The 24599-nt window shown below is 41.0% G+C and overlaps 1 protein-coding gene across 3 annotated transcripts in view; it reads left to right on the top strand.

Moving 5' to 3' along the window:
- The window catches only part of SLC12A1 (solute carrier family 12 member 1), an 86855-nt gene extending 70993 nt beyond the window's left edge, over positions 1-15862 (top strand). For all 3 annotated transcript variants that reach the window (XM_059702233.1, XM_059702232.1, XM_059702235.1), the window contains exons 22-27: positions 2044-2175; positions 2421-2532; positions 6048-6134; positions 11997-12132; positions 13497-13564; positions 14553-15862. In XM_059702233.1, coding sequence (XP_059558216.1) covers positions 2044-2175; positions 2421-2532; positions 6048-6134; positions 11997-12132; positions 13497-13564; positions 14553-14688 — 671 coding nt within the window. In that variant the 3' untranslated portion in view covers positions 14689-15862. The remainder of the gene's footprint in view (positions 1-2043; positions 2176-2420; positions 2533-6047; positions 6135-11996; positions 12133-13496; positions 13565-14552) is intronic.
- The last annotated feature ends 8737 nt before the right edge of the window (positions 15863-24599 follow it).

Here is a 24599-nt window from a genome sequence, read left to right as displayed (position 1 = left end):
ACGCGGCAGTTTGAGGTTAATGAGGTCCACAGCGACCTCTGCTGGTAGAAAATTAGAATGTTAACATTTATTTCTGTCATGCACAAAGAATCCCATCGTTACTGAAGTCATTCACTGGTGTTTTAACTGAGATTTAGCCGGCTTCTGGATTAGGCTGGCAGAATCCAGCCTTCTAAAGAGGCTATCTCCTACCCTGGAAAGGGTTTGGGTTTTTTTCCTTATTTTCCTACTATATCCCAAGGATAAAATTTTATATATGCCTTCAAATACTAGAGGTACCCTTGGGTACCCGAACTATTGCATGGGCTATTAAGAGAGCCAAATATGTATCGTCGCTCTTATATATACCCATTTTCTAGGAAAATGATGTGTTTCAATATTAAGTGAGTGGTATATCAGGACTTCAAGGGTGTAAATATTAGAATAAGACAATCTGGATGCTAACTACTATCTTCTTTTCCTTTCCAAATATTTGGTTTATTCACGAGAAGAGTTACCTATCCACTGAATCTGCTCCATTCAATAGTACAGTCTTGCAAAGCAATGGAAAATTCAAAGTCATAGCCCAATACTATTCAGGACTGAGAGGGAGCAGGGAAGCATTAATGTACTTACTAAGAAAAGGGGACTTGTTATTATTCTGAAACCTGTTTCTGCATCACAATACATTCGGCAAAAAATGTGCTCCTCTGAAAGTCAACATGTCTCATTGTTTGGAAAAGCAAAATAATATTATGTTTTATACTCAACACCTAAAATTTCAGACACAGCTCTCATGTAGGCCCCTTCACTGCTCTGGGCTTTTGTTGGTTAACAACTCTTTGAGTTCTAGATCAAGACCGACTCTGCCTCCAGGTGCTCATACTTGAGTCCTCTGGATGCTTTGATAGACATGTAAGGGGGGGGGGGGGTGCAGAATTTGGTCCATCCCGTAAATGCATTTACTTTCTCCCTCAGCAGTCCCAGGGAGATAAAAACAATATAAGATAATTGCTTCAGAATGGACAGGCCCAAACATGAAAACAGCAAAAGCCAGAACAAAGGATCTTTAGAACCCCTTAGATCAGAGAGGAAGCTCTGAGCGGCTGTCGGCTCTTCTCTAAGCACCACAGTGACACCATCTCTTTGAAATAAGCAATACAGTCGCAGCTATGAAAGACATGGAAGTAAGAAATAATATATACAGTGTAACAAAGAAACCCCTGCTGGCAAAACGAAACAAGGGTCCGCTTCAACCACTGGCCTAGTTCCCTAGAACACTTTCATTGTGTCCGTGTTAGATTGGAAATTGCATTAAAATTTTTTTAAGTATTTTATATGCACCCTTAAGTATAGCTCAAGTAAAGAAATTTTCTCTTTCCATATTTCCTGGCTTTTTCATCTCATTCACAGAAATTCAAATAGCTCAGATGGCTTCAGCTTAGCTTCACAGATCCTTGAAAAGAAAGCAGAGGAGAAAGCAGGCTGGCATTCGAACCGAAGGGTCATACTAGGTCAAGGCGCACATTATCCCTGGCCGCCTTTACACCCAGGCATTCATGGAATTTACACCCAAACTGTACTCAAGTGAATGCATAGCCTAATGAAGGAATACTTCTAATTCACTTGCTTATTTCCAGAAAACTTGATCATCCCATGTTTTACTTTCAAGTAAATCTGAAAGTATGATTAAACTGAGTCATATCTGACTTTTGGAAAAATCAAGATTTTTCTCTTCAGATAATTTAGCGTTGTTATATGTCTAAGTAATAATTTCACTCTGAGACCAATTACTAAGGACCTGAAAATAATCCACAATGAAAAGTATAACCATAAAACTGATATCAAACATTTTTGAACTACTGAAGGTGATATATACTACTGTGGGATTTGACCTTTAGCTCCCCTTTTCAGAGAAAAGGGCTCACTATTTACCTATAAGTATAAAAAACAGTTAGAAATGCATGACCCTTCCTCTATTTTCCTGAATAGATTTATTGGAACATTTTTTTTCTTTCTTTCCTCTAAAGACTAATGGATGTACTACTTTCTCTTTCATTACAGACAGCAGCATTAACACCGTCCAGTCCATGCACGTCGGGGAGTTCAACCAGAAGCTGGTGGAAGCCAGCGCCCAATTTAAGAAGAAGCAAGGAAAGGGCACAATTGATGTCTGGTGGCTGTTTGATGATGGAGGTAAAATTTTCTGGAATGTACACTAGGGAGCAGAATTTCTGTGTTGATAAATTTAACAAACAGCATGGGGAGGTATCTGAAAAAGATACGAGTTAAAGAATAACATTTCTGTGTTCTCCTAAGACTTTAAATGATTTAGGAGCTGTGGATGTGGGAATGAAAAAAGAGGGAATGCCATTAATTTCCTTTCAGCTGGATATACTCATCTTTTCTGTCATAATTTACTCTTTTTTTTTTTTTTTCAGGGCTAACACTCCTTATCCCCTATATCTTGACTCTCAGAAAAAAATGGAAAGACTGTAAATTAAGAATTTATGTCGGAGGGAAGGTTAACCGCATTGAAGAAGAAAAAATTGCGTAAGTAACTTATCACTCGTGTGTTAGAACATTTTGGATGCTTGTTGTTTCAATACTTTAATTTATAAGAAGTGTACGTGTCTTTTGAGGTACAACCAATATAAAGACAAAGCCTCCATGATAGGCCTCACGGTAACTTGGTTTTCTGGTCAATAAATTACCTGTGCAAGTTTTCTAATCACTGTCTTCAAGTCCATTTATCTCCTGCCACAAGTGCTTTCAAAAGGAGCCTTGTCTCAGTCTTGAATGACAGTGTCATTATCTATACTAACAAAAGGGTAATATGCTAATTAGACCAGATGGACTGGACGCCCTCTGGACAAAGCCACCACAGCGGCTGCGGGAGCCAAGGGCAAGGCAGCAACAGCGGGGTGATGAGGACAGCGCCGTCCCCTGATCAGCCTGGTGGCCTCCCGCAGAGGGAGGCCAGACTGTGGGGAGCGGGCCTAAGCCATCAGTAGGACATCCCCTGAGGGCTCCAGGACTGTGAGAGGGGGCAGGCCGGGCTAAGGGACCCCTCCCCCCCCCCAGTGCATGAATTTTTATGCACCAGGCCTCTAGTCTTGTATAATGTTCAATGTTCTGACTAGTAAGTGTATCCCAGAAAGGAAGCGCCTGAGGAATTTGTGTCCAATAGCTTCTTCTGAGAGACTTGAACTTGTGCATTCCCAGTAGTCACTCTAGCACAGCTCACTTCAAAGATAACAGAGATGGCACCTGGTCCTCCTCCCAGCCCTTCAACCTCTGTGCTGCAGCACTTGGTCACAGTCACTATGTTCATGTCTGGGTCTCATTTGTAGGTTAAGAAACCTTCCAATTAAAAGCACAGTATTAGTCTGTATCTTTATTCATTTACTCGTGAAGCACTGATGGGTAGTTGTGAGGACAGCAAGCGTGCAGAGAATGTGGTGCATCCGAAGGTCTCCGGAGGAAACCTGAGGCGGGAACTTCAGCAGCCCTCAGTCCCTCGGGGCATGTCCAAATCCTGAGCCCTGCCTGGAACTTACTCCCAGAAATCACAAAATCATGACGGGCTCTTACTCAGTGATGTTTTTATATTTTCTCCCCCTTCTTAGGAGGTTTGTGTATTTAATTTCTCTTAAAGAGGGCCGTAATAAACTGGAAACAAATATGATGTCTATAACGATTATATTTTCTTAAATCCTCCAGTGTCTTATTGGGACAACTGATAAAAGTTGAAACTGGTTAGTGGGTTAGATGATAGTATGATATCAATGTTAAATTTCCTGATTTCAAAAATTGTACTATCTATTAGAGAATGTCTTTGGTAGGTAGGTGGGCAGGTAGGTAGAAAGCAAGAAAAGAAAGAAAGCAAGAAAGAAAGAAAGGGAGGGGAGAGGGAGGAAGAAAGAAAGAGATGGAGGAAGAAAGAAAGAGAAAAAGAAAGAAAGGTGTAGATATAGGCACATATAAAGAGAGAAAAGGAGAATAATAAATCAAATGGGGCAGATCATAAACAATTGATGAATCTGGGATTTCTTTGCACTATCCCTGCAATTTTTCTATAACTCTCAAATTACATAAAAATGTACACTTGCCAGGGGGTAAAACCTACAATATCAACACTAATAAAAGAGAAAAATGCTAATTGGCGTACGAGCTACCCTTTTCATTGGCTAATCAGGGCTATATGCAAATTAACTGCCAACTAAGATTTGCATATGTAGGCACAATGCAGGGAGGCAAAAGGGATAGCAGGAAGAAGCCCCCTGCCACTGACAGTGATCGGAAACCCAGGGGGGAGCTAAGAGCTGGGGGGCAGGGCAAAGGCGGCCCTTGGGCCGCCTTTGCCCTGCCCCCCAGCCATGATCGGAGAATCAGGCGCCTTTGCCGCCCTGGCCAGTGATAGCAGGAAGTAGGGGTGGAGCCAGCGATGGGAGCTGGGCACGGTCGAAGCTGGCAGTCCCAGGAGCTAGGGGTCCCTTGCCTGGGCCTAAAGCGAAGCCCACGATCGCGGGGCCGCTGCAGCTGTGGGTCCCCACTGCCCAGGCCGGACGCCTCAGCTAGAGGCGTCCTGCAGGGGCAGGGGCGGAGCCCGCGTGATCGCGGCAGCCCCCGCTGCCACTGCAGGTCCCCGCTGCCCGGGCCGGACGCCTAGGCCAGAGGCGTCAGGCCTGGGCAAGGGGCCGATCCTGCGATTGGAGGGTGATGGGGGTCAACGCCTGAGGGCTCCCAGTATGTGAGAGGGGGCAGGCTGGGCTGAGGGACACTCCCCCACCACACACACCCAGTGCATGAATTTCGTGCACCGGGCCCCTAGTATAAAAATATATTGTCAACTGATGGTTGTTGGCATCAATTCAATGCCAGTAGGAATCCCAAATTTGGGGTGCGGTGAAGACGGAAACTTGATTCAGTGCAAACAGCTCCTCTGTGATACAGCACAACTGCCAGGAACAGCTCGGCTGGGCAACAGCTCAGTCATGTTACAGCCCAACTCTGGAGCAGCACAGCTGTGGAACCGCATGGTTGTGAGGCGGCCTTGGGGTGAGGTGGCCCTGGGGCGAGGAGGCTCTGCAGCACCTCCACCTGCCCCTGTGCTGACCTGTTCTATGCCAGTCTGCTCTTCCTGCTGGGCTTTGCCCTGCTCCAGGGAGACTTTGGTGTTTCAGCTCTAGCTGGGAAAAGGCACTCTCCGTCTTTGGTGCATAGGGACAGTGCAGTCTCCAAGCCAGAGCGGAGAGGACTGTTATACTAGCAGAGAGCAGTTCCCACCCCTGGTCCCTGACTGGTCTGTCCTCATGCAAATGAGTACTCCAAATCCTCATAGTTGGTCCAAAAAGCACAGCTTTGATTGGTCTGAATGGAGCTGCTCTAATAGGTCAGTGAAGATGCTATAGCTATGCAGCTCTGATTAGACTGAGAAAGCTTCGGTCCTACTGGTTGAAATACAATTCCAATAATTTCTTCATAAGGGCTGGCTTGGATGGCAGGAACACAGTGCAGGCAGGCAGTTCCGTGCAGGAAGCAGGGAGTTCAGAAGGGCAGGCTTTTCCCTGAAGTGCACTTTGTGGGAGAGGGCCCTGCTTAGAAACCACCGCTCAGCTCTGCTTTTACATCTGAGCCCAGTTAGCCACCAGGAGCCCTTCTTGGTAGGTATCTCTTTTCTTAGGGTCCACAATATAATTACCAATTTGTCAGTAAACTCCAAACATTATCGGCAAAATAAAAGGCACTAAATATTAAAACTTGTCCTGTTTGCAAAGGATAATGACACTTGGAGAGCCCTACATTATTTTCCCTGAAACATAAATGCAGAACTGGGTTTGCTATTTCCAGAGACTGCACATACAGGAATTTCTCTTTGCCTTCCGTGGAATAGCTTGGTCCACACTTCCTATATTCATCAAGTACAATCATGAAAATCAAACACTAACCAAAGCCTTTTCTGAAAACTAAGTGGAAATGAAACATGATTGCTTAAACACAAAACTCTTTGATTGAAAAGTAGCTAAATATGGCATGACAAAGTGTTTTTTTTTCTTTATTTTCAGAATGGCTTCCCTTCTGAGCAAATTTAGGATAAAATTTGCGGAGATCCATGTTATTGGTGACATCAACATGAAGCCAAACAAAGAAAGGTATGAAACATTTAACAAGGTCCATTTTTAAAATCTGTGCTACTCTCTCATTTTTATTTATTGCAGTGACTTCCTGATAGTTTTTAATTTTAAAAGGGACTTCAAATAATCACGAGATAGCACTATCAAGTACATTCTAATGGAAGGAAAAGTTGTGTGGTGAAGATGAGCTCGAGAGGGAGGATTGTAGAACACAGTTTAGTTGACATTGTAGAATTGCCCTTCCTGTGCTTGGAGTCTGTGGTGGCAAGATTAGCAGGAAGTACATGCTGAGAGGATTCTAACCTGAGCAGCCAGGGCGAGGTTTCATTATTTAATGTTACTGGTGAAGCACCCGGCTGGAGAGCTTCGGTGGAGAAGATGTGGAAGCAGCTTGTGTCTTCTTGGCACAATGGTAGTATTATCGGCTGTCCATGGCCATTTGAGCTTTTAGGCACTAAGGATTCAATACTTCGAGCCTCTGAGGGCCCAAAGGCATTCTTTAAAACGATCTGAAGCCTGACAAGGAAATGTATTGGCTCCAAAATTTTAAAATGGCAAAATACAAATAATTGTTTAAATGTCTTCAAAACATGATATCATTTTATCCCCCTTTGGTTCTTGAATCTGTCATGTCCATGATACTTAAAAACAATTTGTAGGTTAGATCTGCACAGGAGTTCCCAGAGACGCAAGAAGATTATCTGTAAATTATAGCTGATTGTAAGTTCAGTGAACTACTTAGAGTGATAAGTTAGCAATTATATTCTTGATTGTATACAGTTCAAAGTCATGTTTATTATTGCACCTGGGTGTGGTTTTATATGTTTGGTTTGGTGTGGAGTGAGGCCTCCAAGGGTCAGAGTAGAGAGAGTCACAAAGGTCTCAGTGTGTCTCAGGTCCTCACCTGCCGGTTAGGCCTCTTCTCCTTTCTGTTGACCATCATTTCTCCTTCCCGTTCTTGTTGGGTTGCCGTTCACATTCCTCAAGTCTTCGTCCTCTTCCTTATTTTGATTGTTATCCTATATGAGCTTATTATCTGAAAATCATCCAAATTTAGGATGCATTATCTACTGAACAACCCACTTGAACTTCATGCTGCTTGAGGGTATTCATAATTCCTCCAAGGCTATGAGGTCACTTAAGATGGCTTTACAAAACACCTTAGCTATGTTAGCTATAATCGACAGGGTCAACCTGGGTTGTTACTATGCAATATTTCCTCCCATCATATATACCACTAATGCATTCCTATATTTCTATAGTTATACTTAGGAAAAATTAAGAGCACATATATAATTTTCCTTTGTAAGTGGAATTAATATTTTGATATGAACTGAGTTTTCATGCAATAAACTCTGGTAGCCTTCCACATTGCATTTGAAGAATTTTAATTCCTAAGTCATTGCTCTTGGCATTTGCAGTGATGTGATCAGATGAGCTCATGTATGGCTCTAACTGGTGAAATGCATTCTCCTTCATAACACAGAAGGTCCAATAGTCCCTAGTATGTGCCCCTTAGGAGCAGGCCAGAACCTGACAATGCTCTGCAAGTACAGGGCCATTTACTGTTGTCTGGAGGGTAGTCACAGTGTATCCTACTGACTTTGGATATTCTATAAACCCTGGGTACAAATTAGTCACCTACTTATAGCTGAATTCTTCTTCTTATTGTTTGTATCATCAACAGCTAAGTAAGGACTGTCTGTTCTTATTGATTAACTTATTCCTATATCTTTGCCTCTTTACCCATCAACATGGGTTTCTTTACCCAAGTCCTTGTTTCCTTCCCTTCCTTTCATGTTAGTCTCTGCCATGGTCACCCCTTCATACCCATCATTTCTGTCCTGTCACCGAGAATGTTGATGAACCTCTTCCACTAACCATACCTCTTCATTCTTTGATTGCCCAAAATAGTCAAGCCACTCTTCATCTTACTACCTCTGTGCCATGGTTTCCACTTTTCAGGGATTAAACTCTATGAACTGTAGTAAGAAGCAGAGACCCAGGCATTGTTGCTTTGTTCCTGGTGTTTAAATTTGATTTTAGACACCATTTTCATTGGGTGTTTCTTATATAGCCTCTTCATCCTGCAATGAAGAGATTATTTCCCTTTCTCAGGAAAAAATAAATTCGTTTTCACAACCTTGGCTATTTTTTTCCTGATATTTCAAAGTGTTGAGGAAGATGGGGGAGAGGGGGTCATTCTTACTGGAATTAAAAACTTTTGCAGTAATGTGCCCTCATACTAAGAAGAGATGTGCTGGAAGTGCCCTCTTCCTCTCTTCAGACTTGGCTCTAAGTGATGCCATATTACTTTAGAGAGCAATCACATACCTGGTGTTGGCAATGACTGTTCCAATATTTGAATGTAAATTTTAGAACAAAGAATAGTAATTCAATAAATCTTACATGTGGCCACTGGTAGCACATCTGGCACTTTTGTGATCATTTTAAAAGGCAACTCCTCGGTTCAATTAGAGAAAGAGAACTCTTTCTCTGGGCCGGTACAGCCCTGGGCCCAGGGCCCAAAGCCTAGAGCACTCAATTCCAGCTCCCCTCTGGGCCTTCGTGGCTGGGCAGTCCTTATCCACTAATAACAACTATCTCCTCATCACTGTTTTTTTTGTTTTTGTGTTTGTTCACAGGATACCAAAAATAGTTTGTTAGCAATTTCCATGTTGGAGGCTGATGTTAAATGCCCTTAAATTGTGTTTAATAAATCTTTCAACTACCCATAAAACATCAGTAAGTCTTGATGGAGACATTTTATCATAGAAACATTATCTATAATATGATAGAACAAGGGTGAGAGGGAGTACAAAAGCAAATTTAATGAGAAAGTAATTGAGCCAGGAAAAATGGAAACGCTCTCATGATTAGATTTCATGTTTTATTGTATAGACTGAATTAAAAGTCATAGGCCAAAAAGACAACAATTTTTATCTAAAAATCAAAGGGAAACTAGAAGCAATTAATTAGATAATTTAAAGATGCTAGAGTGGTCATAAAAAACAGCTATGTACAGTAATTGGAAAGAAGAAATCTTATATGAATTAAGGCAAAATTGTACACAATTAAAACAATTTTAAACTTTGTTATTATGAAGAACAAGATGGGGAAGGCAGGGGCAGCTAGAAGTTAATTTTAATTGAATTAATAATTCTCATTTATTTTTAATAGCATGTAATGCTTGGCCTACTCTACAGTTGATTAAAAAATAGAAGAAAATTACATTTAATAAGAATCAAAATAGGAATCTTGAGCTAGTTTTGGATCACCTAGCTAGGAGATAGAAAATTATTAGCTGGTTTGGCTCAGTGGATTAGAGTGTCGGCCTGCGGACTGAAGGGTCCCTGGTTCAATTCCAGTCAAGGGCATGTACCTCAGTTGCAGGCTCCTCCCTGGCCCAGGTCCTGGTTGGGGCCCTTGCAGGAGGCAACCAATTGATGTGTTTCTCTCACATCAGTGTTTCTGTCTTTCCTTCTCTCTTCTATTCTTCTTAAAAATCAATGGAAAAATATCTTCGGGTGAGGATTAAAAAAAAAAAAAAAACACAAGAAAGAAAATTACCAGCTCAAGGGCGAACCTTAGGGTAAAGAAATCAAAGATGAACATAGGCCAAGAGCAGTTAAGGGCTCAGAGAAAACAACTGGCAAATACAACCCCACGATAACCTTCTGTGTCACTTTAGCATGTTTCAATTGCATGTAAAAAAATAGTGACAAGTAATAGAAATTATGTTCAGTCAAACATCACTGAAAAATCCAAGTGTATTTTGGCTTTCAGACAAATCTTGATCTGTACGGTAAATTTTGCAGCCAAGGACTAATTCTCTTTCATTCTCTCTATTGTACCTTCCATTATGAAATCATCAGTCAAATTTGATTTTGCTAATAAAAATAAGATGACTGCCCATGGCAACCAGGACTACATATTTGATAATTTGTGTTCAGTGAGAAAGTTTGTGTCTTTTCCAGTCATTGAATTCAGGTCATAGGCACCACTTAGGTTGTACCAATCTAAGTCACTGCAGCAGTCGCCATGGTCAAGTGGAATGCTAGGTCCTCGTTCATCAGGCATGGCTGGGTTATGTGCCCATGCTGACCAACCACTCTGGCAGAAGGAATCAGAGAATTGTGCTGATTGGCTGATGCTGGGGATAGAGTCATTCCCAACAGACTATAGTGGGGAAGCATAGTATAAATGCTGAGGAGACAGCCAGCAACCTTCATTCCACCTTCTATTTCTTAGGAAACTGTTTTTGAACTGGTCTTTCTGCACCTGGGCTAAGATGCAAAGAAAACTCTTATCCTGATAAAAATAGGTATAGGTGTATGGGGAGCTTACACAGAGAGCCTCTCAGTTGCTAACCTCAGTCCTGTGGCTGTGCAGTAAATGAATGCCTTGATTTTACAGGAACTGCACACTTTTCATAGCACTTTCACCCAAATCGTCACACTGACCCTCATACCAATCCTCATGCCAGCTCTGAGCAGCCATCGTCACCCCCTTTTATAGCCAGGTTACCCATGTTGAGGAGGACAGTGGAAAAGCTGGAGAGAGAACCCAGGCTCTTCTCTCCTAGGCCAGCACCTTTGCACTGATTACCACCAAAGATCTCTGAAAGCCCAGCACTGTTGGAATGAACTGCAAGTAGAAGTATTGTGTGGTCGAAAGAATAACAGGGCATATCAATTTTCTTCCTTCCTTGTCATTGTCTCCCATTCTAAATAAGCCAACTTGTCAGAAACCTACTGCTTTAAGTATCTTTCCAATCCTCAACAAAGGCACACTGCTAGGCATACATACTCCTTTGTAATCGGTGCACTTTGATCTGAGAATCCCAAATCACCCCAACTGAGGAGATCATTGAACTCATGGATTCATATTTTATTTCTTAGCCTAACAAATGGCACATTGAATCTAATTATCACTCATTCCAAAGTTACTAAATTATAAGTAAGCTACTTTATATAAAACAGAAGAAAAGTATATTTGAGATCATCTTAGAGTTGCATATCAAAGACAACTACTCTCATAAATTAATAAGCTTTGTTTTGCTCTATCATTTTAAAAACTAGATCTTATGAAATTGTTATGAAAGAGAGAGATTTTTCAGCAATTTTTTAAATGTTCCACAGTGCTGACTTACTACTAGTTTTCTACTAGATGATTTCTTCTTAATTACCCTAAAATGGCCTCAGGTTTTTAGACATTAAAATATTACTGATTTTTGTTCTTTCTTTTGACATGCACCTGAACAATAGTCATTTGAAAAGCTCAGGCAACAACAGCAGAAAGACAAAGGCTGCAGGATTTGCAGCCAACATTCAAATAGTTCTATAGCCATTAAACCTGTGGGAGCCCTTGCTTTTCTACCACCTGCCCAGAACCTCCTGCCGGCCACAAGTGGGAGTTGCCATGTGGACCGAAGGTGAGGAGGGCAGCCTTACCCAAATCCCAAGGAACCTAGTTTATCTCCTACATTAATTCATGCAGGTCTTCCATGGAATCTGTAAAGTAAGCTGATGGAAACTCATTTATGGGCTAAAGTGTCTACATAACAACTGTCTTTGGCTATACTACATAGAAAATGTACTTGCAGAATAGTTACTATCTATGTGTTTGTATGCTTAAACTGAGGATCTAAGACCTAAAAGGTTAACAAGGCCTCAAACCTGTTAAGGCCTTTCCTTGGATAGGGAGGCAGTACTATAGTCAGTTTTACTCACAGCATGTCCCTGGCAAAGATAACTCTTAAAAGATTTGCATGACATGCAGCTCAGATCTGCAGCCAGCAGAGCCAGTCAAACCTAGAGTATCTGTGAAATAATGCGTTAGCTTCCCACCATGAGGCCTCCTTTGTACTTCCCATTTCAGCTGGAAAGTCTTTGAAGAGATGATAGAACCATACCGTCTCCATGAAAGCTGCAAAGATTTAACAACTGCTGAGAAATTAAAGAGAGAAACTCCATGGAAAATCACAGATGCAGAACTGGAAGCAATCAAGGAAAAGGTAGACTTGTCTTCCCTAATTTCGACTTTGCTAACTGTCCAAAAAAAGGAAACAGTGGTTGATTTAAAGATCAAGAAATAATATATCTGTTATAGGATTTCATTATTTAAGATCCAGGGTTCCTCTGTTTTTCAAGTGCTTTTCAATTATATTACCAGATGTGAGGATTTAGAAAACTTTTTATTCATTTAATATAAAATCAATTCCTTTTAAAGAAACACAGGTTATTGATAGATATTTTGAAATCTCTCAAATTTAATTTTATAGGAGACAGACCCATCAGTCTAAGATAATTTAAGTCAATATTTATGCAAAGTAGATAAAGATAGACACACAATTTGACCAATAACGAAGTGTTTGTTTTAACCTGATAAAGATAGCGATGAAAACTAGCATAGGGACCTGAGAAAACATGAAATTTGTATAAGGAAGCTGAAAGTTGGATCAGACTCACATTATAGGATGGGTGTAAAATGCTGAGCTTTTCTAGAAAACCCCACAAGATGGGAGTTAACCCCATCTGGCCTGCACTGAATGGAGTCATGATGATGAGAAGATGAAAAGGGCAGGGAAATAGAATTAAGTAGAATAATTGGCATTTGAATTGGATTGGACATTCAAGGGAAAGGACGACAAGGACCTCTAAACTACAAAATGTAAATAAACTACATTAGGAGCTGAAGTTGGAACAAATTATAGCAAGAGATAGTAAAAACCTTTCAAATTTAGTAGAAAACTTACTGAGCTAAGAATCATAAACTTTGTGTGTAATAAACTGCCCAATTCTAACAAGGACTTTTCATATAATTGAGCAAATCGCATATCTGGAATCACATTTCTGAAACCAGTGAAATATAATAACAATATATATTATTACTCTTATCACTGCAAAATAGTTCATTGTAATTATTTTCCCAAGTTAGTCTTTTGATGATTTTTTTAGTTGAAACCAGTTCCCTATACTGGCAAAATGTCCAAAGAGCTAAAGAAAGGTAGATTAATATTTAATCTATAGTCTTAAAATATCAAATTGGTATCAAGATTAGGTTAGTTTTCTTCTTCTTTTATTCTAGTCCCAGAACTGGTCACTCACTTTTTACTGTTATCCATGTGCTGTGCTTGGTTCCCCGCCTTCGAGTTTAATAAGCCACTATAGCACAAGGACAGTCTGGTTTTATACTTTATATTTCTAAAGTTTCTCATGAGTTTTTAAAACACAGTACATTTCCAAACCTGAATGAAATAACTGTAATATTTTTTAAAGTGAGGTTTTTCTACTTGTCCATAATTTGAGGTAAGAAGAGAAATTCTTATTCATAATTCTGGGAAAACAGCCCTCAACAAAATCTGAATGTTGTCCACAGAGTTACCGCCAAGTTCGACTGAATGAACTCTTACAGGAGCACTCGAGAGCTGCTAACCTCATCGTCCTGTAAGTATCATTGCAGACATTTAAGAACGTTACAGAGAAATCTTCAGTGAATGGGTTAATCAATTTAAAAGCTCATGCCAATTTAGGTGCCAAGTTAAAAAAAAAAAAGGAACATGTGGGATTTTAGACAGTGAAGGCAAATAAATGCCACCCTAAAACCTAGAAAACTGGGCCCCAGGGGCTTTAGAAGGCCCCACTTGCTCTAAGGTCCAGGGCAGTGCCCACCCAGAACCCGGGCTGCCCCTCCAGGCCTGCTTCGGGACCCTGGCCCTGGGTTCCCTGCTAACGAGCTTCATGCCAACCAACAAGGCTCACAGGCCCCTTCACTGGGTAGGTGCTCCTGAGGTGTGGCGTCCACTGCACGCTCATAAGCCTCCTTGCCGTGTAGGGAGAGGCCAAGGTGAGACCCTCACTCCACAAATTTTAGGGGTGCACCTGCTGAAAATATTAATGTTTGTTTACCTAAAGATTGAAGGCTAAATATGAAGATCTCCAACTATTTCACATTGATAGCTCATGAACTGGCTCATATGTACAAAGATAGATAGTATATCTTCAAGCAAGATCTAGCCTGGAGTCCTATCCGTCAAAGATATAAAATGGTCTCCTGAACTGAGTGGTTTAATAGCTGGTTTCTAAGGTTTCTCCCAAATATAAGAGCTTTAAACTACTGAGAAAAATTATTTCTGCCAAAAAAGGGGTAGATGTATTGGTTGATCATGTTTTGTATTTAAAGAGGAGTGAAATTTTATAGTTGTGTTTTGTCTCTAAAATGCCTAAGTCTACTGTTCTGCTTTATAGCTATTTGTATTATCTGAGAAATACATTGGTGTCATATCTATATTCAGAATAATTTCAGTGCCTTCATTTTGGGGAGGAAAGGTATAAAAGTTTCAGGACACTGCTTATTAAATAGCTCAGACAACTAGGATGCTACTGTCTGTAGTAATTGTCACCTTTGTTTTCTGTTTTTCTTCCATGCTGTCAGGAGCCTTCCGGTGGCCAGAAAAGGATCTATATCAGATTGGCTGTACATGGCTTGGTTGGAAATCCTCACAAAGAACCTCCCTCCTGTCTTACTAGTCAGAGGAAACCACAAAAATGTCCTGACATTTTACTCCTAAAACATGAAAAATTAGAACACATTTTTACTTAATGCATGGATAATTAAAAACCAGTCCAGTACTTGATAGTGTAAATCTGATCTGTAGTTATGCAAACCTCCGAAGACTATACCACAGGATTCTACATAAACTTTGTCACTATTTTTTTTGTTGTTAGTTAATGGGAACTATTTTCTATCAGCTTAAGGGCAGTGTCAGAGCTAATCTTTAAAAAAAACCACATCTTTTTCATTGCTGATGATAAACAAGAAAATTAAGCAAATCCATGCTGGCTTATGCTCATGAAAACCAGCAACCTGATTGTCAGCTTCTCCAGGCAGACCTAATCTTTTGTTTGCTTCTAGGCCCCCATAGAGCCTTCAGCCCCACAGCAGGTTCTCATTAAATGCTTATTGACAGGCTGGTAGAGTAACAGGGGTGGTTATCAAAGGAAAAGACCGACGGGGGCAGGAAACGTGATTATGCTTGCCCTTCTGAGAGGCTTATACCTACAAAGAAGATTTGAAAATCAATACCTGAAAACTTTAAGAAGTACTTGAGTCTACAAAATGTTTAAAGCAGTTACCTAAATAAGGTTATTTAATGTAACACAGATTATATACTTAGAATGATCTGAGCGATCATTGATAACATATGGCTTCAATTTGCTGCTGACTGAAATGTATATTAGCTGGATTAGAAGGCAGCACATATTCTAATTAAATGAAATATACTCCATTCTTAATATAGAAACTTTAATTTTTCTTCCTATTAAATATTTTCAAATTTCCACCATAGTATTACTTTGCATATTTTTCTAATTAAGTGGTTAGCACAGATGAAATCTTCATAGATGTCTAGCAATTGAAAACCAGTCACCACAAATTTTCAGACATTATAAAGAAATATATCCTGAATCATTTACTTAGTTACTTTATATAGTGATTGTATGGGTTTAAAAGAGCAATTAAAATGTGAAGTGGAGAAGCTTGCAAAATTTGAAATACATAAGTACTGATTTTTTTTTCATTTCCCATTTTTTCCATTCCTATAATACATAATCACATTGAAAAAACAATGAAATTTTATTTTCTGATGCATGCCTTGATTTTTTCCTGACATGTTTTGACTTCTTATTCTGATAAAATGTAAGGGAAATAATGAACCTGAAATAAAAGCACTGAAATTCGTTTGCTTTGGCCTCGGTCATGTGTTATTTCTCAGTCACTAAGATCACAGCGCAATGGTGCAGCAGATGTGGGCCTGAAAATTTCTATCATGTGCCTCATCTGAAGGCTGTCTAAACCTGGGATTTGAGATTAGGACTTCCAGCCTCCGCCGAGAAAGATGACCAGGGGGACAAGAGTCGGAGAAGCTTCGGCAGCAGGCTGTCCCCATTCCTAGTGTGGGAGCATTGACTTAGCTCAGCCCTGGATTAGACCCTCTCTTTTGAGCCCTTGCACCCGAAACCCAAATGACTAGCCGTGACCACGGGCAGGTGCGCCCAGCTTCCCCTGCGCCTGACATTCTCTGAAATGCTTTGGAGGGTCTCTGGGAAAGGTGAGAAGTATTGACTTCTGGAACCGCAGAGTCTGGCTCTTGTTTCTTTGAGAGGCTGTTTCAGTTTGGGTTCCCTGGGAAACAGACTCTGAGAGAGTTTACTGTGGAGCAAGTTTACTAAGGAATGCCCTTGGGATCCACACCCACAGAAGGGAGGGGGAGGAAGCAGGAAGGGTAGAGGAAAAGGGGAGCTGTGATGCAGACCCAAGGGCAGACTCAGCTGACCCACCGGATGCTCTAGAGACAGAAGATCCCTTCAAAGCAGTCCCAAGCAGGGCTGAGAGGGCCAGGCCTTTATCCCCCTCACTGCGCAGTCATTGGATGTGGCCTGCCAGGCCCGGTGTGAACTTGGGTGAGGCAGCTCTCTGCAGCTGCGGGATCCCTGGGGGGCTGAGAGCAGAAGTCTCCCAGCTGCTCGGGCACTGAGTCCTTCATTAAACAAGGTCTGGGTGGGACATCAGCATGCCAACCAAAGGGGCCATATAAAGTAGTGGTTAAACAACCACACACACACACACACACCTTCAGAATGGCCTCACCACTTATTAGTGATTTTACCTTAAACTAGTTATTTCTGGGGGCTACTGGCAAGAGAGTGACTAAAGTCCCTTGTTAACAAAGGAGAAATCATGGACTGAGAGAAAGGGGTGGGTGGCAGTAAGGGACTGATGGTTTTAAGATGAAGAGCAGCTGTGTTGGGAATAGGTTAGAGGGGCAACATTTTGAAAGAATGGAGCTGTCGCCAGGTGCCAGCATCTTTTGTAGCCCTCAGGGTCCTGCCCTTGTCCTTTGCTTCACCCCAACTCTGTTAACCCAGCCAGCCCTCATCTTTCTGTCCACACTCATCTTTCTAAGCAGGAGAAAGTCGCCCGAGGATGTGCATTGATGTCCAACTTTCTCTGTCCTCTCATCATGCTTACATTTCTCATCAGCTTCCCCCACGATGACTTCAAAATCTTCACCATCCTTACGACCTATCCACGTACACAGAGACATAAAATTTTCCTACACTAATAGGACCATACTGGGAGCATTGTCTTACAAGTTCTCCTAATACTCAATACTAGGAATCTTTTAATGGAAGCTTTAAAAAAAATTGTAGACTCTTGGAGACCTCCATAGGCCTGGTAAGTTAGAATCTCTGGGAGAGGGACTGAGATCTCGAAGATTTTGAAACTTGCTCCAAGCAGTCTCTCCCATTCCAGGGATTGACTGCCACCACATGCTGATACCTCCCAAATTTCTATGTCTAACCCAGATCTGCCCTAAGTCTCATGTAAAAATATTTAATCACTGATTTTCATTGTGTTTCTCGTAAGTCCTGCAGATATCCTAAATGCAGGATGACCAGACTTCTATTAAAAAAAAAACAAACATTAAAAACTCAAACTACAGAAGGAACCAAGATGGCGGCGATATAGGCAGACGCGTCCCAGGTCGTGTCCCGGAGCAAATGGAATGAACAGCTGAAACTAGTAACACCCACACCGAATTGGCGAAATTGCTCAGCTGGTGAGAGGGTTTGCAGCCGGGAAGAGCAGAACTCCCCTGGAAAGGTAAAAAAAAAACCAGGGATTTGGGCAGGAAAGTTTGCCAGACCTCTGCGCCCAGAGAGTCAGAGGGAGACCACGTGGCAGACAGCCGCGTCCCCTGGGACAGGCACAGCCCCTGACGGGGGAAAGGAGAACCGCGGGATTCCTGGCGCCGCCAGGGAAATTGAGAGCTGGGTTCTGTGACCGCGGAGGACTGAGCCTAAAGGGGGCAGCCTGAAGAGCTGACCTGACCATACAGTCCCGGTAAGAGAAGAAGCTTACAGAAACCAAGCCTTCCCCGTTTCCGCGGCCGGCGTTTGTTTGTCTGTTTTCACTGAATCCTGTTCATGGGACATTTCAGATACAGACACTCACCTGTGCTGAAGAGAGGGAGAGTGTGCGGAGGAGTGGAATCTGGGGAGAGACTGGGGAGAGAGGGGGAGCCGGGAGAGGTGGCAGCGAATTGAGTGCTGAGACACCCCTGAGCCCAGGACTGGGGCAGCCACTCTCTCCAGAGAGTGAGGCTCCTCCCCCCGGCCCCCAGGCAAGGAGCACAGCCACACCCAGATTCCACCCTGTACGAGATCAAGGATTAAAATAACCTTATCAGTCCCTGGGAGTTAACAGGGTCTGGCCTATAGAGGGATTTTCAATCCCAGCAACAACATAGCGCCGGTAACTATTACACAGTCAGCTCTGGGCAGTGAACTTCCACTGGAAAGAGAGGCCCTATAGCCCCAGAGGCCAACCCCAGAACACTGCCACCCAGAGGCTGACCCACAAACTGACTCTTTGCTAAACACAAAATAAGGCAGTCTGGGAAATAAATGCGACCTGCTTTAAAATAAGGACTGTGGTTCACAACACAGAGGAACAGTATATCGCAGGGAAACTCAACACTCTCCTGAATACCTGGAAGGTCTAAGGCGAGCCACACTGAAGAATAGAAGAACCGAAGGACCTTCACTACTGCATTTTTTTTTCTTTTTTCACTTTTTAACTAAGAAATCAATATTTTTTTTCTGTTCTTTTTTTTTTTTTCTTTTTCCATCACCTGATTTTACCCTTTTAATTACTACCTTCTTATTTTTTAACCAGTATTATTACTGCTACCATTTTACCATTTTTTAAAGTGCCATTTTATTTTCTCTTTATTTTATTTTGGGATTAGTGTTCTCCATTCTATTTTCATTGTTATATTATTGGTTGTTTCTAGTTTGCATTCATATCCAGGGAGCTGTTGCTGGAATTTGTTGGGATTAATGGCTGTTCTATAGGAGTATTCTCCTCATATAAAAAGTCTCTTCCCCTCTTCCACTTCATTCTCTCTTTTCGCTCTTTTTTTCTTTTCTTTTCTTTTCTCGCTTTTATTTTCCCCCCTCCTTTTTCCCGATTTCATTTTTGCACTCCTTTTTTTGGTCCCTACTTTTCTTTTCTTTTTTTCTTTTATCTTTTTCTCTTCCTTCTTCCTTATCCCCTAATTCTCTTAATTCAGGTGGTCACCTTTATTTGGAGTTATTAATATCGTGAATATATTTGTGTAGAGTGCCTGGTACGTGGTGCCTTGTTGTGTTGTATTTTGTGCCTTTAAATCAATGCAGCAGATCCAAGCAACAGCAACCTCCTGAGCACCACATCCTCTGCTGAGGAACAGCAGCTGTACGTGAAACCTCGCCCCACCAGCCAGAAGAGCCACCACAGCTGTGAACAGCACCCACCAGAGGAGCTGCTGCCAACTGAAGAGCAGCAGCTACCGCAACCGCCCGAAGAGCAACCACAGACCAAGGAGTCACTGCCACCCACTGAACGACTCAACACCTAGATATGTCAGTGAGATCAAACATGGGTAGACAAAGAAACCCCCAAAGGAAAGAGAAGGAGGACTCTCCAGAAAAGCAGCTAAGTAATACAGAGGCATGCAACATGACAGATAAAGAATTCAGAATAAGGGTCCTAGAGTGCATAAACCGGATGGAGGAAAAAATCGACAACCTCTTCAAGAAGCAAGAAGAAACAGATGAAAAAATCGATAACATATGGAAGAAGCTAGAAGAAACAGATGAAAAAATCGATAACATATGGAAGAAGCTAGAAGAAACAGATGAAAAAATCAACAACTTAAGTAAGACCCAAGAAGATATGAAGAGTGATATAGCTGCAATAAAAAACTCCATTGAAAGTATCAACAGTAGACTAGGAGAAGCGGAGGACCGAATTAGTGAATTAGAAGACAAGGAAGCAAAACACACCCAAAATGTACTGCAATTGGAGAAAAAAATTAAAAGACAGGAGGAGAGCCTAAGGGAGCTTTGGGACAACATGAAACGAAACAACATACGAATAATAGGAGTACCAGAACAACAGAAGGATAAACAAGGATTAGAAAACCTACTTGAAGAAATAATATCAGAAAACTTTCCTGAGGTGGGGAAGAAAAAAGTCACACAAGCCCAGAGAGTCCCAAACAAGGTGAACCCGAAAAGACCCACACCAAGACACATCATAATCACCATGGCAAATGTTCAGGACAAAGAGAGAATCTTACAGGCTGCAAGAGAGAGATGGAAAGTTACATACAAGGGATCTCCCATTAGACTGTCAAATGATTTCTCAACAGAAACACATCAGGCCAGAAAAGAATGGACTGAAATTTACAAAGTGATGCAAAGCAAAGGACTGAATCCAAGAATACTCTATCCAGCAAGGCTATCATTCAAACTTGAAGGGGAAATAAGAAGCTTCACAGACAAAAAAAGGCTAAGGGAGTTTGTCACCACCAAGCCAGCAATGCAAGGAATGCTAAAGGGACTGGTATAAAAATAAGAAATAAAAAGCTCAGAAAGAAAACAGCCACACACACACACAAAAAGAAATGGCTACAAACAAGTACCTTTCAATAATAACTTTAAACGTAAACGGACTAAATGCTCCAACCAAAAGACATCGAGTGGCTGAATGGATAAAAAAACATGACCCATACATCTGCTGTCTACAAGAAACCCACCTCATTAGAAGGGACTCACACAGACAGAAAGTGAAAGGATGGAAAAATATCTTTCAGGCAAATGGAAAGGAAAAGAAAGCTGGGGTAGCAATACTTATATCGGACAAAATAGACCTCAAAGTGAAGGCCTTAACAAGAGATAAGGAAGGCCACTTCATAATACTAAAGGGATCAATACAACAAGAAGATATAACCCTGGTAAACATATATGCACCCAATGTAGGAGCACCCAAATTCATAAAAAAAACTCCTGGAAGATATCAAAGGAGAGATCGACAACAATACAATCATAGTAGGGGACTTTAATACACCATTGACAGCACTGGATAAGTCCTATAGACAAACAATCAGCAAAGATACAGCAATCCTAAATGACTCACTAGATCAGATGGACTTAATAGATATCTTCAGAACACTTCACCCCAAAGCCAGGGAATATACGTTCTTCTCAGGTGCTCATGGTACATCTTCAAAAATAGACCACATATTGGGTCACAAGCAAAGTATCCCCAAATTCAAGAAGATTGAAATCATAAAAAGCATCTTCGCAAACCACGATGGCATAATACTAGAAATCAACTACAATAAAAACAACCCAAAATACTCAAACACCTGGAAGCTGAATAGCATGTTATTAAATATTGATTGGGTTACCAATGAGATCAAAGAAGAAATTAAAAACATCCTGGAAACTAATGACAATGAAAACACAACAATCCAAAACCTATGGGACACAATGAAAGCAGTCCTGAGAGGGAAGTTTATAGCTCTACAGGCCTATCTCAACAAACAAGAAAAAATGGTAGTAAATCATCTAACTCTACAACTCAAAGAATTAGAAAGAGAGCAACAAGAAAACCCCAGAGTGAGCAGAAGGAAGGAGATAATAAAGATTAGAGCAGAAATAAATGACATAGAGACCAAAAAAACAATACAGAAAATCAATGAAACCAAGAGCTGGTTCTTTGAAAGGATAAACAAGATTGACAAACCTCTAGCCAGACTCACCAAGAAGCAGAGAGAGAGGACCCAAATAAACAAAATCAGAAACGATAGAGGCGAAATAACAACAGACCCCACAGAAATACAAATGATTGTTAAAAAATACTATGGACAGCTCTACTCCAACAAACTAGACAACCTGGAGGAAATGGACAAATTCCTAGAAAAATACAACATTCCAAAACTCAATCAGGAAGAATCTAAAAATCTCAACAGGCCAATAACCATGGAAGAAATTGAAGCAGTCATCAAAAAGCTTCCATCAAACAAAAGCCCAGGACCAGACGGCTTCACAGGGGAGTTTTACCAAACATTCAAGGAAGAACTAAAACCTATCCTCCTCAGACTACTACAAAAAATTCAAGAGGAAGGAACACTTCCAAGCTCATTCTATGAAGCCAGCATCACCCTAATACCAAAACCAGGTAAAGACAACACAATGAAAGAGAATTACAGGCCAATATCCCTCATGAACATAGATGCCAAAATCCTCAACAAAATCTTAGCAAATCGGATCCAGCAGTATATCAGAAAGATCATACACCATGACCAAGTAGGATTTATCCCAGGGATGCAAGGATGGTACAATATCCGCAAATCAATAAACGTGATACATCACATAAACAAATTGAAAGAAAAAAACCACATGGTCATATCAATTGATGCAGAAAAAGCATTTGACAAAATTCAACACCCATTTTTGATAAAAACTCTCAGCAAGGTGGGAGTAGAAGGATCGTACCTCAACATAATAAAAGCCATATATGACAGGCCCACAGCCAACATCGTACTCAACGGACAAAAACTAACACCATTTCCCCTAAGAACAGGAACAAGACAGGGATGCCCCCTCTCACCACTCCTGTTCAACATAGTACTGGAAGTGTTAGCCATTGCAATTCGGCAAGAAGAAGAAATAAAAGGCATCCAAATTGGAAAAGAGGAAGTAAAACTGTCCTTATTTGCAGACGACATGATATTATACATACAAAACCCTAGAGATTCCATCAAAAAGCTACTAGACTTAATACATGAATTTGGCAATGTAGCAGGATACAAAATTAACCTCAAGAAATCTGAGGCATTTCTATACACCAATAGTGAACTTTCAGACAGAGAGATTATAAAAACAATCCCGTTTACCATTGCACCAAAAAAATTAAGCTACCTAGGAATAAACTTAACTAAAGAGGTAAAAGACCTCTACTCAGAAAACTACAGGACGTTGAAAAAAGATATAGAGGAAGACATAAACAGATGGAAGAACATACCGTGTTCATGGATTGGTAGAATCAACATCATTAAAATGTCCATACTACCCAAAGCAATCTATAAATTCAACGCACTTCCCATTAAAATACCAACGGCATACTTCAGAGATCTAGAACGAACTCTCCAAAAATTCATCTGGAATAAAAAAGACCCCGAATAGCTGCAGCAATCCTGAAAAAGAACAAAGTAGGTGGGATCTCAATACCAGATATCAAGTTGTATTACAAAGCCACTGTTCTCAAAACTGCCTGGTACTGGCACAAGAATAGGCATATAGATCAATGGAATAGAATAGAGACCCCAGAAATCGGCCCGAACCAATATGCTCAATTAATATTTGACAAAGGAGGCAAGAACATACAATGGAGCCAAGATAGCCTCTTCAATAAATGGTGCTGGGAAAATTGGACAGATATATGCAAGAAAATGAAACTAGACCACCAACTTACACCATACACAAAAATAAACTCAAAATGGATACAGGACTTAAATGTACGACGGGAAACCATAAAAATTCTAGAAGAATCCAAAGGCAACAAAATCTCAGACATATGCCGAAGCAATTTCTTCACTGATACAGCTCCTAGGGCACTTGAAACTAAAGAAAAAATGAACAAATGGGACTACATCAAAATTAAAAGCTTCTGCACAGCAAAAGAAACCATCAACAAAACAACGAGAAAACCCACTGTGTGGGAAAACATATTTGCCAATGACATATCTGATAAGGGCCTAATCTCCAAAATTTATAGGGAACTCATACAACTTAACAAAAGAAAGATAAACAATCCAATCAAAAAATGGGAAAAGGACCTAAATAGACACCTTTCAAAAGAGGACATCCAGAAAGCCAAGAGACATATGAAAACATGCTCAAAGTCACTAATCATCCAAGAGATGCAAATCAAAACAGCAATGAGGTACCATCTCACACCTGTCAGACTGGCTATCATCAACAAATCAACAAACGACAAGTGCTGGAGAGGATGTGGAGAAAAAGGAACACTTGTGCACTGCTGGTGGGAATGCAGACTGGTGTAGCCACTATGGAAGACAGTATGGAGTTTCCTTAAAAAACTGAAAATGGAACTCCCATTTGACCCTGTGATCCCACTTCTAGGAATATATCCCAAGAAACCAGAAACACCAATCAGAAAGGATATATGCACCCCTATGTTCATAGCAGCACAATTCACCATAGCTAAGATCTGGAAACAGCCTAAGTGCCCATCAGTAGATGAATGGATTAGAAAACTGTGGTACATCTACACGATGGAATACTATGCTGCTGTAAAAAGGAAGGAACTCTTACCATTTGCAACGTCATGGATGGAACTGGAGAGCATTATGCTAAGTGAAATAAGCCAGTCAATAAAGGAAAAATACCACATGATCTCACTCATTCATGGACAATAGAGACCATTATAAACTTTTGAACAATAATAGATACAGAGGCAGAGCTGCCTCAAACAGATTGTCAAACTGCAGCGGGAAGGCCGGGGAGGGTTGGGGGGCAGGAGGTAGGGGGGTAAGAGATCAACTAAAGGACTTGTATGCATGCA

The sequence above is a fragment of the Myotis daubentonii genome, chromosome 1 (genome assembly GCF_963259705.1).
Source record: "Myotis daubentonii chromosome 1, mMyoDau2.1, whole genome shotgun sequence".
In the NCBI taxonomy this organism is placed as follows: domain Eukaryota; kingdom Metazoa; phylum Chordata; class Mammalia; order Chiroptera; family Vespertilionidae; genus Myotis; species Myotis daubentonii.
This window is presented reverse-complemented; position numbering and strand designations above follow the sequence as displayed.